The sequence below is a fragment of the Orcinus orca genome, chromosome 16 (assembly GCF_937001465.1).
Source record: "Orcinus orca chromosome 16, mOrcOrc1.1, whole genome shotgun sequence".
Taxonomy (NCBI): Eukaryota; Metazoa; Chordata; class Mammalia; order Artiodactyla; family Delphinidae; genus Orcinus; species Orcinus orca.
The window spans coordinates 6,730,143-6,745,978 of NC_064574.1; the positions used below are offsets into that span (position 1 = coordinate 6,730,143).

The window sequence follows — 15,836 nt, forward strand, 5'->3', positions numbered from 1 at the left end:
GCATTTCTCTGAGCCAAGATTTCCTCATCTGAACATGGGGGACAGGAATAGAAGGGCCCGCGAGAATCCAGCAAGAGCCAGACCCCCTCCCCGAAACATGCACACCTGCAGCACCTTTCTCTGTGGGTCCAGGGTTCACAGTGGACCTCTCGGAGGCAGAGATGGACCAGACCTCATTCATTTTATGGGACTCCTAGCATATTAAGAAATATGGTAACAAAAACTGTGGCATATTTTTAATGTTTACATTTGAAAAGGATCAGGACATGCCATCCCCAAACATGACACTCTTGCATATTGACTATTTTGAGCTGAAGGCAATTGAAAAACACCAGATTCAGGAAGGGCTCTCTGACCACCCCCTTCTACTTCAAAGCAGGGCATAAATTTCCTATGAGGAAAGTGCCCTCCCTGTACCAGAAAGAGAACATTCCTATTACCCAAGATGGACAGTCAAGGCTGAGATGAATCTGTACGAATAAACCTACTAAAATAACCCTTATCTTCCTTTAGTTTCCCCCATGTATTTCCTGGTCCCTTTCTCACAATTTACTGTCCCTAACCCCAAATCCCTTTTTCTTTGGTCTTGTGACCTCTCCACAATTTACTGTTCTTTGTTAAAATGGTATATAAGCTCTCAGACCTATCTGCTTTTTTGGGTCTTTCTTTCTTATATATGAAGGCCTCTGTCTACACATAAAAATAGTAACATCAAATAAAATATGCTCTTCTCCTGTTAATCTGTCTTTTGTCAGTTTAATTCCCAGGTCCCAGGTACAGCACTTAAGAAGGTAGGGGCAAAGTCTCTTCTCTTCTTTACATTTAACAAAGCCATTCTTTTAACACTCAAATTACAGTGCTATATGATTGTGTTATTCATGAAATAATTGTGGGATCTATAAAAATAAGACTTTAGGGTACCCTACAGGCAGAGTGAAGAGTGGTCTGGGCCATAGGGTGAGAGACACTATGGTTTGAAAGCTTGCCTTCTTGCCAACCCGGTCAGGGTTCTGGGGTGTGTGTACATCATCAGAAGTGACATTGAACTTCAACTTCCAAAGGCTTTTGAGAAGGTTTGGCCTTGTGCTGGGGACACCTATTGACTCAGTCCCCTGAAGCCCACACGAGGACCCCCAAGTCACCCCTGCACCCAACAAAACAGTGTGCACAGGTGTCATGGCAGTGGCTGGCTAGTACTCAGGGAGTCACAGTCAGGAGCACACTGGGACTGCTTTGAACCCAAAGGGGTTGATGCTGTTATTGGAAGAATGAGGGGAGGGAGGGCAAGGGGGTGTGGTGGGGAGGATAAGAGTGGAACAAATCCAACATTGCAAAGCATAAAGTAGTAGGGTAAGTAGGCTACAGTACAAAGTGGCCAAGAACAGAAAACAGCCTGCAGGTTGAAATGAGTTTGCTCTTGGGCGCAGGGATTGGGGTTGGGGAAGGTGGAAACAGGAAAGGTTTCGTAGCTGATATTGTTGTGAATTTTGAGTATCTTTGACTTTTAAAATTGTGTGCCTGCATTTTTTATTTAAAAGATATGTAAGTGCAATGAAAACGTAGTAGGGGAAAAATTTGAGTCAAATAAAATAAACCAAAGTGGAAGAATAGAAAATGGAATAAAATCTCTCGTGCTTTGTGGGCTATAGGCAGCTGGTGCTGTGGTGAAAGAAAGGAAGAGGGAGGTTCCAGCAAGAGGCTGATCCGGAAAGAGGGGGATCCTGGGAAGAGGGGTATCTGGGAAGAGGGGGATCTGGGAAGAGGGGTATCTGGGAAGAGGGGGATCCTGGGAAGGGGGGATCTGGGAAGAGGGGGATCTGGGAAGAAGGGGATCCTGGGAAGAGGGGGATCTGGGAAGAGGAGGATCCTGGGAAGAGGGGGATCTGGGAAGAGTGGGATCTGGGAAGAGGGGGATCCTGGGAAGAGGAGGATCTGGGAAGAGGGGGATCCTGGGAAGAGTGGGATCTGGGAAGAGGGGGATCCTGGGAAGAGAGGGATCTGGGAAGAGGGGGATCCTGGGAAGAGGGGGATCTGGGAAGAGGGGGATCTGGGAAGAGCGGGATCCTGGGAAGAGGGGGATCTGGGAAGAGGGGGATCTGGGAAGAGCGGGATCCTGGGAAGAGGGGGATCTGGGAAAAGGAGGCTGCGGAGGGAGGATTTTTGTCAGGCCCAAATCGAGTTGGGTCCGTGGGAACCAGGTTTTCAGAGCTGACTTGACTTTAGCTCTTTCTCTAGGTCTTTGGAGCCAGACCACCCAGAGCAAGGAGAGACACAGGGGCTGCCTCCTACCCTGCTCCCCCACCAGAAAGAGGTAAAGTTCCTCCCAGAAGCAGGCCAAGGAGCACCGGCACTGGGAAACTGGTTCATTCAGCTTTGTGGAATTGACAGGTTGGAATGGGAAGAACAAGGAATAAGAAGACGAAGAAGAGTTGACAGGACAGACTGGCCGGAGTGGCTTTGGTTTTCACAGACCTTACTTTGTCCGGTTCTCCCAACAACCGGATAGGTAGGGTGTCAAAAACAGTAACTCCATTTACAGACAACATTAGAAAGTCCTAACCTTTTACTGGGCTCCCATTACACACCAGGCACTGGCTCAGACGTTCCTCAAGCATTATCTTACTGAAATAGGGCTGCTAGGTTTAGCATATGAAGAAAATTCAATATTTGGGACTTACTTACACACAAAAAAATTATTCATCCTACACTGTTGATGGGAATGTAAATTGGTACAACCACTGTGGAGAACAGTATGGAGGGTCCTTAAAAAACTAAAAATAGAACTACCATATGATCCTGCAATCCCACTCCTGGGCATATATCCAGAGAAAACTCTAATTCAAAAAGATACATGCACCCCAATGTTCATTGCAGCACTATTCACAATAGCCAAGACATGGAAACAACTTAAATGTCCCACTGACAGATGAATGGATAAAGAAGATGTGGTACATATATACAGTGGAATACTACTCAGCCATAAAAAAGAATGGAATAATGCCATCTGCAGCAACATGAAGGGACCTAGAGATTATCATACTAAGTGAAGTAAGTTAGACAAAGACAATATCATATGATGTCACTTATATGTGGAATCTTAAAAAATGATACAAATGAACTTATCTACAAAACAGACTCACAGACTTAGAAAACAAATTTATGGTTACCAAAGGGAAAAGGTGGGTGGGAGGGATAAATTAGGAGGTTGGGATTAACATATACACACTAATATATGTAAAACAGATCAACAGGGACCTACTATGTAGCACAGGGAACCATACTCAGTACTCTGTAATGACCTATATAGGAAAAGAATCTGAAAAAGAATAGATATGTGAATATCTATAACTAAATCACTTTACTGTACACCTGAAACTAACACAACATTGTAAATCAACTATACTCCAATATAAAATATAAATAAATAAATAATTCATTGTTTATCTGAAATTCAAATTGAATGTGGCATCCCGTATCTTATTTGGCAACTCTATACTGAACCGTCACAACAACCAATAACCACAATTAGCATTCCATTTCCAAATGAAGACTCTGCACCGAAGAGAAGTTAAGTAACTCACCCAAAGCCACACAGGGAGTAAGTGGCCAAGGTAGGACCTGTCTCTAGCCTGCACCTGTCACCACCACAATCTCCATTAATGAGCTCTGATTGTGTGCCGTCAGAGGAGGACAGCAGTCTATTCCCAGCCACCACGTCTCTGAGCACCTGCTCTGTGCCAAGCAGATCTGCCAGCCACTTTACCAAACCCATGTTGGGTATCATTGTTGCTGTCCACAGGGAAGGTAGGTTGGGAGGAGTTGTCTCCGTGCCTGGTCCAGGGGGAGGCAAAATGATCCAGGTCATTGAGGACTCTTGAGTCATGTTGTGGACAGGCTCAGTGACCTTCAGAAATCTATTATGGTCTAAAGCAGTTGGGGAAGCAACTACAGCCCGCAGACCAAATCCAGTTGCTGGTCTGTTTTGTTTGTTTTTTGGGTTTTTTTGTTTTTTGTTTTCGTTTTTTGGTAACATCTTTATTGGATTATAATTGCTTCACAATGGTGTGCTAGTTTCTGCTTTATAACAAAGTGAATCAGCTATACATACACATATATCCCCATATCTCCTCCCTCTTGCGTCTCCCTCCCACCCTCCCTATCCCACCCCTCTAGGTGGTCACAAAGCACCGAGCTGATCTCCCTATGCTATGCGGCTGCTTCCCACTAGCTACCTGTTTTACACTTGGTAGTTGTGTATATGTCCATGCCACTCTCTCACTTCATCCCAGCTTAACCTTCCCCCTCCCTGTGACCTCAAGTCCATTCTCTACGTCTGCGTCTTTATTCCTGTCCTGCCCCTAGGTTCTTCAGAACCATTTTTTTTTTTTTAGATTCCATATATACATGTTAGCATACGGTATTTGTTTTTCTCTTTCTTACTTCACTCTGTGTGACAGTCTCTAGGTCCATCCACCTCACTACAAATAACTCTATTTCGTTTCTTATTATGGCTGAGTAATATTCCATTGTATGTATGTGCCACATCTTCTTTATCCATTCATCTGTTGATGGACACTTAGATTGCTTCCATGTCCTGGCTATTGTAAATACAGCTGCAATGAACATTGTGGTACATGACTCTTTTTGAATTATGGTTTTCTCAGCGTATATGCCCAGTAATGGGATTCCTGGGTCGTATGGTAGTTCTATTTGTAGTTTTTTAAGGAACCGCCATACTGTTCTCCATAGTGGCTGTATCAATTTACATTCCCACCAACAGTGCAAGAGTGTTCCCTTTTCTCCACACCCTCTCCAGCATTTATTGTTTCTAGATTTTTTGATGATGGCCATTCTGACTGGTGTGAGATGATATCTCATTGTAGTTTTGATCTGCATTTCTCTAATGATTAATGCTGTTGAGCATTCTTTCATGTGTTTGTTGGCAATCTGTATGTCTTCTTTGGAGAAATGTCTCTTTAGGTCTTCTGCCCATTTTTGGATTGAGTTGTTTGTTATTTTGTTATTGAGCTGCATGAGCTGCTTATAAATTTTGGAGATTAATCCTTTGTCAGTTTCTTCATTTGCAAATATTTTCTCCCATTCTGAGGGTTGTGTTTTGGTCTTGTTTATGGTTTCCTTTGCTGTGCAAAAGCTTTGAAGTTTCATTAGGTCCCATTTGTTTATTTATGTTTTTATTTCCCTTTCTCTAGGAGGTGGGTCAAAAAGGATCTTGCTGTGATTTATGTCATAGAGTGTTCTGTCTACGTTTTCCTCTAAGAGTTTTATAGTGTCTGGACTTACATTTAGGACTTTAACCCATTTTGAGTTTACTTTTGTATACAGTGTTAGGGAGAGTTCTAATTTCATTTTTTACATGTAGCTGTCCAGTTTTCCCAGCACCACTTATTGAAGAGCCTGTCCTTTTTCCATTGTATATCCTTGCCTCCTTTGTCGGAGATTAGTTGACCATAGGTGCGTGGGTTGATCTCTGGGCTTTCCATCCTGTTCCATGGATCTATATGTCTGTTTTGGTGCCAGTACCATACTGTCGTGATTACTGCACATTTGTAGTAGAGTCTGGAGTCCGGGAGCCTGATTCTTCCAGCTCCATTTTTCTTTCTCAAGATTGCTTTGGCTATTTGGGGTCTTTTACGTTTCCATACAAATTGTGAATTTTTCTGTTCTAGTTCTGTGAAAAATGCCGTTAGTAGTATGATAGGGATTGCACTGAATCTGTAGATTGCTTTGGGGAGTATAATTATTTTCACAATGTTGATTCTTCCAATCCAAGAACATGGTATATCTCTCCATCTGTTTGCATCATCTTTAATTTCTTTCATCAGTGTCTTACAGTTTTCTGCATAAAGGTCTTTTCTCTCCTTAGGTAGGTTAATTCCTAGGTATTTTATTCTTTTTGTTGCAATGGTAAATGGGAGTGTTTCCTTAATTTCTCTTTCAGATTTTTCATCATTAGTGTATAGGAATGCAAGAGATTTTGGTGCATTAATTTTGTATCCTGCTACTTTACCAAATTCATTGATTAGCTCTAGTAGTTGTCTGGTAGTATCTTTAGGATTCTCTATGTATAGTAAGACGTCATCTGCAAGCAGTGGCATCTTTACTTCTTATTTTCCGATTTGGATTCCTTTTATTTCTTTTTCTTCTCTAATTGCTGTGGCTAAAACTTCCAAAACTATGTTGAATAATAGTGGTGAGAGTGGACAACCTTGTCTTGTTCCTGATCTTAGAGGAAACGGTTTCAGGTTTTCACCATTGAGAACGATGTTGGCTGTGGGTTTGTCATATATGGCCTTTACTATGTTGAGGTAAGTTCCCTCTATGCCTACTTTCTGGAGAGTTTTTATCATAAATGGATGTTGAATTTTGTCGAAAGCTTTTTCTGCATCTATTGAGATCATCATATGGTTTTTATCCTTCAATTTGTTAATATGGTGTATCACATGGATTGATTTGCGTATACCAAAGAATCCTTGCATTCCTGGGATAAACCCCACTTGATCATGGTGTATAATCCTTTTAATGTGCTGTTGGATCCTGTTTGCCAGTATTTTGTTGAGGATTTTTGCATCTATGTTCATCAGTGTTATTGGCCTGTAGTTTTCTTTCTTTGTGAAATCTTTGTCTGGTTTTGGTATCAGGGTGATGGTGGCCTTGTAGAATGAGTTTGGAAGCGTTCCTCCTTCGGCTATATTTTGGAAGAGTTTGAGAACGATAGGTGTTAGCTCTTCTCTAAATGTTTGATAGAATTTGCCTGTGAAGCCATCTGGTCCTGGGCTCTTGTTTGTTGGAAGATTTTTAATCACAGTCTCAATTTCAATTTAGCCTCCATGTGTTTGTACTTTTTACAGATTTTTTCCTGTAATTGATATCTAGTCTCATAATGTTGTGGTCAGAAAAGATACTTGATACAATTTCAATTTTCTTAAATTTACCAAGGCTTGATTTGTGACCCAAGATATGATCTATCCTGGAGAATGTTCCATGAGCACTTGAGAAGAAAGTGTATTCTGTTGTTTTGGGATGGAATGTCTTATAAATATGAATTAAGTCCATCTTGTTTAATGTATCATTTAAAGCTTGTGTTTCCTTATTTATTTTCATTTTGGATGATCTGTCCATTGGTGAAAGTGGGGTGTTAAAGTCCCCTACTATGATTGTGTTACTGTCGATTTCCCCTTTTATGGCTGTTAGCATTTGCCTTATGTATTGAGGTGCTCCTATGTTGGGTGCATAAATATTTACAATTGTTATATCTTCTTCTTGGATTGATCCCTTGATCATTATGTAGTGTCCTCCTTTGTCTCTTGTAATAGTCTTTATTTTAAAGTCTATTTTGTCTGATATGAGAATTGCTACTCCAACTTTCTTTTGATTTCCATGGAATATCTTTTTCCATCCCCTCACTTTCAGTCTGTATGTGTCCCTAGGTCTGAAGTGGGTCTCTTGTAGACAGCGTATATACGGGTCTTGTTTTTGTATCCATTCAGCCAGTCCATGTCTTTTGGTTGGAGCATTTAATCCATTTACATTTAAGGTAGTTATCAATAGTTATGTTCCTATTACCATTTTCTTAATTGTTTTGGGTTTGTTATTGTAGGTCTTTTCCTTCTCTTGTGTTTCCTGCCTAGACAAGTTCCTTTAGCATTTGTTGTAAAGCTGGTTTGGTGGTGCTGAATTCCCTTAGCTTTTGCTTGTCTGTAAAGGTTTTAATTTCTCCGTTGAATCTGAATGAGATCCTTGCTGGGTAGAGTAATCTTGGTTGTAGGTTTTTCCTTTTCATCACTTTAAATATGTCCTGCCACTCCCTTCTGGCTTGCAGAGTTTCTGCTGAAAGATCAGTTGTTAACCTTAGGGGGATTCCCTTGTATGTTATTTGTTGTTTTTCCCTTGCTGCTTTTAATATTTTTTCTTTGTATTTAATTTTTGATAGTTTGATTAATATGTGTCTTGGCGTGTTTCTCCTTGGATTTATCCTGTATGGGACTCTCTGTGCTTCCTGGACTTGATTGACTATTTCCTTTCCCATATTAGGGAAGTTTCCAACCATAATCTCTTCAAATATTTTCTCAATCCCTTTCTTTCTCTCTTCTTCTTCTGGGATCCCTATAATTCAAATGTTGGTGCGTTTAATGTTGTCCCAGAGGTCTCTGAGACTGTCCTCAATTCTCTTCATTCTTTCTTCGTTATTCTGCTCTGTGGTAGTTATTTCTACTATTTTATCTTCCAGGTCACATCCATTTTTCTGCCTCAGTTATTCTGCTATTGATTCCTTCTAGAGAATTTTTAATTTCATTTATTGTGTTGTTCATCATTGTTTGTTTCATCTTTAGTTCTTCTAGGTCCTTGTTAAGTGTTTCTTGCATTTTGTCTATTCTATTTCCAAGATTTTGGATCATCTTTACTATCATTATTCTGAATTCCTTTTCAGGTAGACTGCCTATTTCCTCTTCATTTGTTTGGTCTGGTTGGTTTTTACCTTGCTCCTTCAGCTGCTGTGCGTTTCTCTGTCTTCTCATTTTGCTTAACATACTATGTTTGGGGTCTCCTTTTTACAGGCTGCAGGTTTGTAGTTCCCGTTGTTTTTGGTGTCTGCCCCCAGTGGCTAAGGTTGGTTCAGTGGGTTGTGTAGGCTTCCTGGTGGAGGGAACTGGTGCCTGTGTTCTGGTGGGTGAGGCTGGATCTTGTCTTTCTGGTGGGCAGGACTGCATCCGGTGGTGTGTTTTGGGGTGTCTGTGACCTCATTATGATTTTAGGCAGCCTCTCTGCTAATGGGTGGGGTTGTGTTTCTCTCTTGCTAGTTGTTGGCATAGGGTGTCCAGCACTGGAGCTTGCTAGTTGTTGAGTGGAGCTGGGTCTTACCATTGAGATGGAGCTCTCTGGGAGGGCTTTTGCCATTTGATATTATGTGAAGCTGCGAGGTCTCTGGTGGACCAATGTCCTGAACTCAGCTCTCCCACCTCAGAGGCACAGGCCTGACACCGGCCAGAGCACAAAGACCCTGTCAGCCACACGGCTCTTTGGAGAAATCCCTCCGAGCTATGTGAGAGGCTGTCTCCCAGGCCTATGTCCTCAGTATGTCTGCTGAATAAAACATAATTCTGAACTTTTAAGTTGTGCATTTTTTCAGTCGACACTGCCAATTAGCCATCTCCATTCCACCCTTGTGATCTGTGGCTGTTCCCCATACAGAGACCTGAATAACAGCTTGACTAGGAAAGGGATGCTGTCTGGGAGGGGGATGCAGGATTAGTGGAGCTTCATCCCAGAGCTAGCAGAAGCTTTCCCACTGCTGCAAGAGACCTACTAATCTGTTTTTGTAAATAAGGTTTTATTTGGACACAGCAGCCCACTCACCATCCCGACTGCAGCTGCTTTCCCATATCGTCTGCCTGGCCCTTTACAGGAAACGTTTCACACCCTCTGCTTTACTCCTTCTGCATTGTTTGCATGAGTCCTGTGGATGTGTTGGATTTTCATTAGAGAAAAGAGAGACACAAGGGAAAATATTGCCATTTGTGTTTGAGTTCATTTCCACAGTTTGTTAATAAATCATTTTCCTTATCTTGGTGGTCCAGCCGAAGGTAGAGGTGGCTATAGAGGACCCCCTTGTCCCCTGAGTGCCTGCTTCAGGGTTGCTGATCTGAGGTCCCCCTGAGAAAGACACGGATGTTGTGAGGACCCTTAGCAGGAATTTCTTGGGGGACTTAAATTGATGGGGTTTGGAGGGGTGTTTATTTATTTATTTTGCTTTCATCCATATACCTTGTGGATCCCAAAGGCAGTGGGCTTCACTCCCTGATTGGATGGTTACTTAGAGGTAAACTTATTCAGTATTGGTCTCCAATGAATGAGATTCTTTCATACATCAATAAGTTTCCTACAACAAATTATCACAAAGTGAACAGCTCAAGAAAATGTATTATCTTATAGTTCTGGAGGTCAGAAGTCCAAAACCCAGGCCAATGGGCTAAAATCAAGGAGTTAGAAGGCTTGCATGCCTTCCAGAGGCTCTAGGGGAGACGCTGTCTCCTTCCCTTTCCTAGCGTCCGGGGCCACCTGCTCTCCTTGGCGTATTTCACCTTCAGCGCCTGCAGCACAGCATCTCCCAACCTGTCCCCACCTCTCTCTCTGACTCCAACTCTTCTTACTTCCTTTTTCTTTTTAAATTTATTTAGGTTATTTATTTATTATTTTTGGCTGCGTTGGGTCTTCGTTGCTGCACGCGGGCTTTCTCTAGTTGCGGCGAGCGGGGGCTACTCTTCGTTGCGGTGCGCGGGCTTCTCATCGCAGTGGCTTCTCTTGTTGCGGAGCAGGGCTCTAGGCACGCAGGCTCAGTCGTTGTGGCTCGCGAGCTTAGGTGCTCCGCAGCATGTGGGATCTTCCCAGACCAGGGCTCGAACTGGTGTCCCCTACATTGGCAGGCGGATTCTTAACCACTGCACCACCAGGGAAGCCCTGACTTCCTTTTATAAGGACCTTTGTGATTACACTGAGCTCACCCAGATAGTCCAGGATAATCCTCGCATCTCAAGATCCTTAACTTAATCACATCTGCAAAGTCTTTTGCCACATAAGGTCACCTATTCACAGGTTCTGGGGATTACAAAATGGACACCTTTGGGGGGTATTATTCTGCCCACCACAGCATGTACAGTCTTATTTCTGGCTTTGTTTTATATTTCTATTATATCCCTATTCTTCTTCGTCTGTTTTCCTTTTCTCCTGACTTCTGATTTATGTTTTTACCTTATGTTTCATATACCCTGCAAGCATCTTTGCATTTTCTTAGAAGGAAAAGTAAAAATAAGTTGATAAATATTTCCAAACGCAGCAGGTACTTGCTAATTTGACACCTAACCACTTGCATTCCCAAGCTTGGTTATGGGGCTGTGAATGTCAGTTTGCTGCATCAGACTGTATGCTTGCCCCCAGGAAATGAGGTGCTGCTTGGGCACACCTGTCCACCAGCAGGCATGACCTCAGGACTCCACAGGATTGGACCAGGTGGAGAGCTGGGCCACCCAAGCTTTGAAGTGGGCTACGAGAGGACTGCAGTGACTGCAGGCCTTGCTGGAGGAGGAGGGCTCTGAAGATTAGAGGAGAAGGAGGCAGCCACATGAAGAGCTGGCCTCCCTTCCCAGGCTGACATAAAATCAACCTCAATCATCAATGGCTGTTTCCTGAGCAGCTCCAATGTCCTCAGAAGAAGCAGAATGGTGGGTGTGGGATGCTCAAGGCAGAAGAGGGCTCTGAGAGGAACTAGCCTTGCTCCAAGCCTGCTCTGCCACCTCCCTGCTTGGTGACCCAGGGACGAATCCCTTGGTCCCCTTGGGCCTCAGTTTCTTCTCGTGTAGGCTGCAGATAATCACAATGATGCCTGAAAAGCTCTTGGAACTGAATCTAGCCAACAGGGCACAGAGGGCCAGCTCCAGGATTTGCAGGGCCCAGTGCAAACTGAAAATCTGGGCTCTTGTTCAAAGAGTATTAAGATCCATAAAAAGTATTGAGAATTTCAAGACAGCCATAGCAGAGCATTAAAATGTGTGGCCCTTTTGGGTTCAGGGCCCTGTCCCACTGCCCAGGTCACACACCCAAGAAGTCGGAAAAAAGAATTGGCCACAAAGAGATGCAGATGGGAATCCCTCTACCTGGCACTGGGCCTTCCAGGGAGCCAGGGGGCTGGGGTCATCAGGGGCCTGGTGCGGGGTGGAACCAAATTAGGAAACCACAGGGGGCATCTCCTCAAACCACTCAGCTCCACATTTGCACAAGCCCTCAGCTAAGGCCGTCTCAGCCTCTCGTGTTGCACACAGACACGGGCCTCTGTGGCTGGGGGGGTCAGTGTCCAGAAAGGGCAAGTGGCGTGCCCAAGTCACGATGCTGGTCATAGAGCCCAGCCCAGGACCCGAGTTCTCTCCTTCCTGCCGGCAGTGACCTTGAGCAAAGCGTATTAAGCCTTCCGAGCCCTTGTGCTTCACCCAGTTGTTACTGCATCCATTAATACCACAGATTCCGATGGCGAGCCAGCCGTGAGCCTGGCACGGCTCCCTCCCAGTGAGGAACAAGGCAGCCTGGCCTCGTGGTCCCTACCTTCCAGGGGCAGACAGACGACAGATCAATAAACGAACGTGCAGCCAAGATCACTTAGGATGGTGTGCAGCGCTGCAAAGACAATGCAACAACGGGATGGGACAGTGAGTAATGCGGGATGTGGGCGGGCACGGGGCAAGGATGCAGCGGCGCTGGAGTTATCCATGGGCCCTCTGGGGCGGCCACGGTCAGAAAGGCAGAGCATAGACTCCCAGGCGAGGTGGCGCCCTTTGCCTGAGAGCATCCCTCTGGAGGAGGAGACAACTGGCAGTTCTTAGCAGCCAACACTCAGCAGCCGGGTGCCTGAGACCCGTGGGCTCTGAGGAGGGGACAGCTGAGCAAGGGCATGGGTGCGTATCTGAGGGAAGAGCGACTCATGCAAGTGCGGAGGCCCTGCGGAGGGAGTGAGACTGCCGCCTCAGAACAGGGGGCAGCGAACCCCTCTGCCTGGCCACTTGACTTCATGAATGAAGTTTTATGGGCCCACAGCCACGCCCCCTCAGTTTCCTCTCTTTTCCAGCTGCTGCAGCATTTCAAGGGCACAGCTGAGCAGCTGCAACAGAGCCCAGAGGGCCTGCAAAGTGGGGTGACCAACCGTCCCTGCTTGCCTAGGACCAAGGGGTTCCTGGGGACGCAGGTTGCAGCGGTACCGGTAGGAGAGCAGCCACTAACCACGCCGCCAAACATATCAACCATCTGGCCCTTTACAGAAGAACTCTGCCAGCTCCTGCCTGGGAGCCACTGAAGGCAGGCCAGTGTGGCTGCAGCAGAGCAGTGGGAGGTGAGGCGGCACAGACAGGCAGGTGGCGGCGCGGTGACAGGCCCTGCAGGGAGTGTGCGGTCACAGTGCTACCTGCCCCTTCTGGATACGGGCAGCACCACGTGAGCAAGCGTCCGCCAAGTAGCCACCAGGCCCAGGCTCAGAGGAAGCCCCAGAGAACAAAGGGGATCCTGTCTGTATTATCACCTCCCTTGAGGGTGTTGTCCCCTGCATGCCTCGCCTCTGCCACTGCTCGCAGATCCCAGAGCTCGCTGTCAACTTGCATCCCAGCCGGGACACGAGGAGGCTGGGGCGCGGGGAGGGGGCTCACCAGAAACTGACTTCAGAGACCAGAATCCCCGAATCTGCAACATTTCACTCAACCTCTAAACAGGCCGCAGAGCCTGTCAAAAGCATCCAACTAGGAGAAGCTCAGGGGAGGGGAGGAAGTGTGCAAACGAGACACAGTCGTGGGAGGTCCGTTACCAGCAGCCTTTCCTACGCGATGCCGGCGAGGGGGCAGGGGCCGTCCGAGATGTCAGCAGTGTGGAAGGAAACACTGATGTTAATTCTAAAGAACAAGGTTTTGTTTTATTTACTTTCATCCAGAGCAGAGCATTTTCAACATAAGCTCATCATCCTGACCACCACTAAGCCCACAGCATTTTCCCACACACGGCCTTTTTCTCCGAAAAAGGGGGTGGGAGGGTGAGCGTGTGTGGCTCTTCTGTGTGTTTCTGGAAGGGCTGGCTTCAAGTGAGGGCGCTGACAGCTGTGTGGAATCAGGTTTGTGACTTCAGATGAATCTATTTTGAACTCTTAAATTCCTGTAAGGGGCAGGAAGGGGAGAGAAATGAACTTTGGAGTGATCTGAAAGATCAGGGGTTTGCATGTCAAATAAAAATTAGGGGGTTAAGAGGAGACACGGGATCAGCATTATAAACTGTCAGCTTCTGTTGTTCACTCACTCAACAAATATTGAACAAGCTGCTATTCAATGGAAGATTCCAGAAAACAGGTCCTTTGGTGGACATAAGAATAAGTACATGAAGAAACCCATCCACACCTAGAGACTGTCATACAGAGCGAAGTGAGTCAGAAAGAGAAAGACAAATATCGTATAATATCACTTATATGTGGAATCTAGAAAAATGGTACAGATGAACTTATTCGCAAAGCAGAACTAGAGTCACAGATGTAGAAAACTTATGGTTACCAAGGGGGGGAAGACGGGGTGGGATGAATTGGGAGAATGGGACTGACCTATACGCACCACTATGCATAAAATAGATAACTAATGAGAACCTACTGTAGAGCACAGGGAACTCTACTCAGTGCTCTGTGGCGACCTAAATGGGAAGGAAATCTAAAAAAGAGGGGATATATGTATACGTATAGCTGATTCACTTTGCTGTAGAGCAGAAACTAACGCAACATTGTAAAGCAGCTATAGCCAATAAAAATTAATAATAAATAAATAAATAAGTTCTTCCCACCCATCGAGGCTCAAAGGAAAAGAGGATCCCATCCACCCCTCGGTGGTCATCGCAGACTGCTCACTCCGAGGCTGCACACTGGGGCCCGGGGTGGGCTTTCGTCTGTCTCACGTGGTATCGGCTGGCACTTTTTAAAAAGTGGGTTATTTGGCAATATGAAAAGTGAGGAGTTTTGTAGACTCGGAAGATTCAGGAACGGTGAGGCTGCATCCCCACAGGGCAGCCGCAGCTGGAGGTGAGGAGGGACGGCTGCTCCCTAGAGACCGGTGTTTCTCAGCTGGGCGGGATTTTACTCTTCAGGGGACATTTAGCAACAACTGGCAACATTTCTGTTTGTTACAAATGGGGGGAGGGTGCTACTGGCATCTACTGGGTGGAGTTCAGGTATGATGGTAAACATCCTACCGCACCCAGGCCAGCTCCCCGGAATGAAGACTACGCAGGCCCAAGTGTCGATAGGGCCGAAGGCAAGCAGCCCTGCTGCAGACAGTGTGCAGGGCCCCGTTTGCCACAGTCTGCACCGCTCCCTATTGCCTCCCAGAGAGCGAAGCCCAGAGTGAGTTGTCCTTTGTCATCTTACATGGGGTCCCTTCATTAGTTTTCATTACTGTCTGGCCCTATTTTAACAGGATCCTATTTTAACACGTTTCTACTTTTGACTCTGTGGCCAGTTCCCACGCATGCCCCCCCTTGCCTCCCACTGCAGGCCGCTCATCTTTCTATAACTTAAATCTGATCCTGTTACATCCCCATCCCTCAGGCTAGGCTATGGAATGGATGTCTCTTATTGAAGATGGAAGAGGACAAAGGGAGAAGGAGCCTGGACCCCTGACCGCATCAGCCTGAACAACCGCACTGAGATACAGAAGGGAAACCGACTTCTATCCAGCCCTGGTCACTGTTAGTTTGATCTTTGGTACAGCAGCCACTGTAGTAACCTAATAAGGTAAGTTAGTGTCAGAGGCTCAAGGATGTGACCCTGGCTGATTTCGTGGCCTTAGGCTGACATCTCTGACTTCAGTTCCCCGGAAACTGAAATGGAGCATTTGCGTAATTTCTGGGGCCTTTCCAGTCCCAGTTTCCTAGGTCTTGCTTCATCGCCATTCCCATCCCCAGTTTCCATGAGAGAAACACACCGGGCTGTGTCTCCTGTGTCACTGGGGCCCTTCTCACGGCCCACCTGGGGGCAAAGAACACAATTTGGGAAGTGCTGCCTGGATGACCCCTTCCTTCTAACACTCTCACTCTGTCGTCTTCCAAGGAAAGCTGTGTAGAAACGGCTGCACTGGAGACTTCTCCATCTGGTGTGGGAATCCTAAGGAAGACAGGGGTCTGAGAGGTTCCCCCGCAGGAAATGAAGGAATTAGTGACACTACTTCATTTCTTCCAGGAAAGAAAGCTATGACTTGAACTCAAAAGATTGCCTCAAACTATAATACCTGACAGGAAAACCTTGACATGCCGGAGCC

General features: G+C 45.6%; 1 protein-coding gene across 1 annotated transcript in view; it reads right to left on the reverse strand.

The window, feature by feature from the left end:
* Window positions 1-13,652: 13,652 nt before the first annotated feature.
* Window positions 13,653-15,836, reverse strand: part of TFAP2C (transcription factor AP-2 gamma) — a 221,380-nt gene continuing 219,196 nt past the window's right edge. The window contains exon 8 of the mRNA XM_049698952.1: window positions 13,653-13,698. Coding sequence (XP_049554909.1) covers window positions 13,668-13,698 — 31 coding nt within the window. The 3' untranslated portion in view covers window positions 13,653-13,667. The remainder of the gene's footprint in view (window positions 13,699-15,836) is intronic.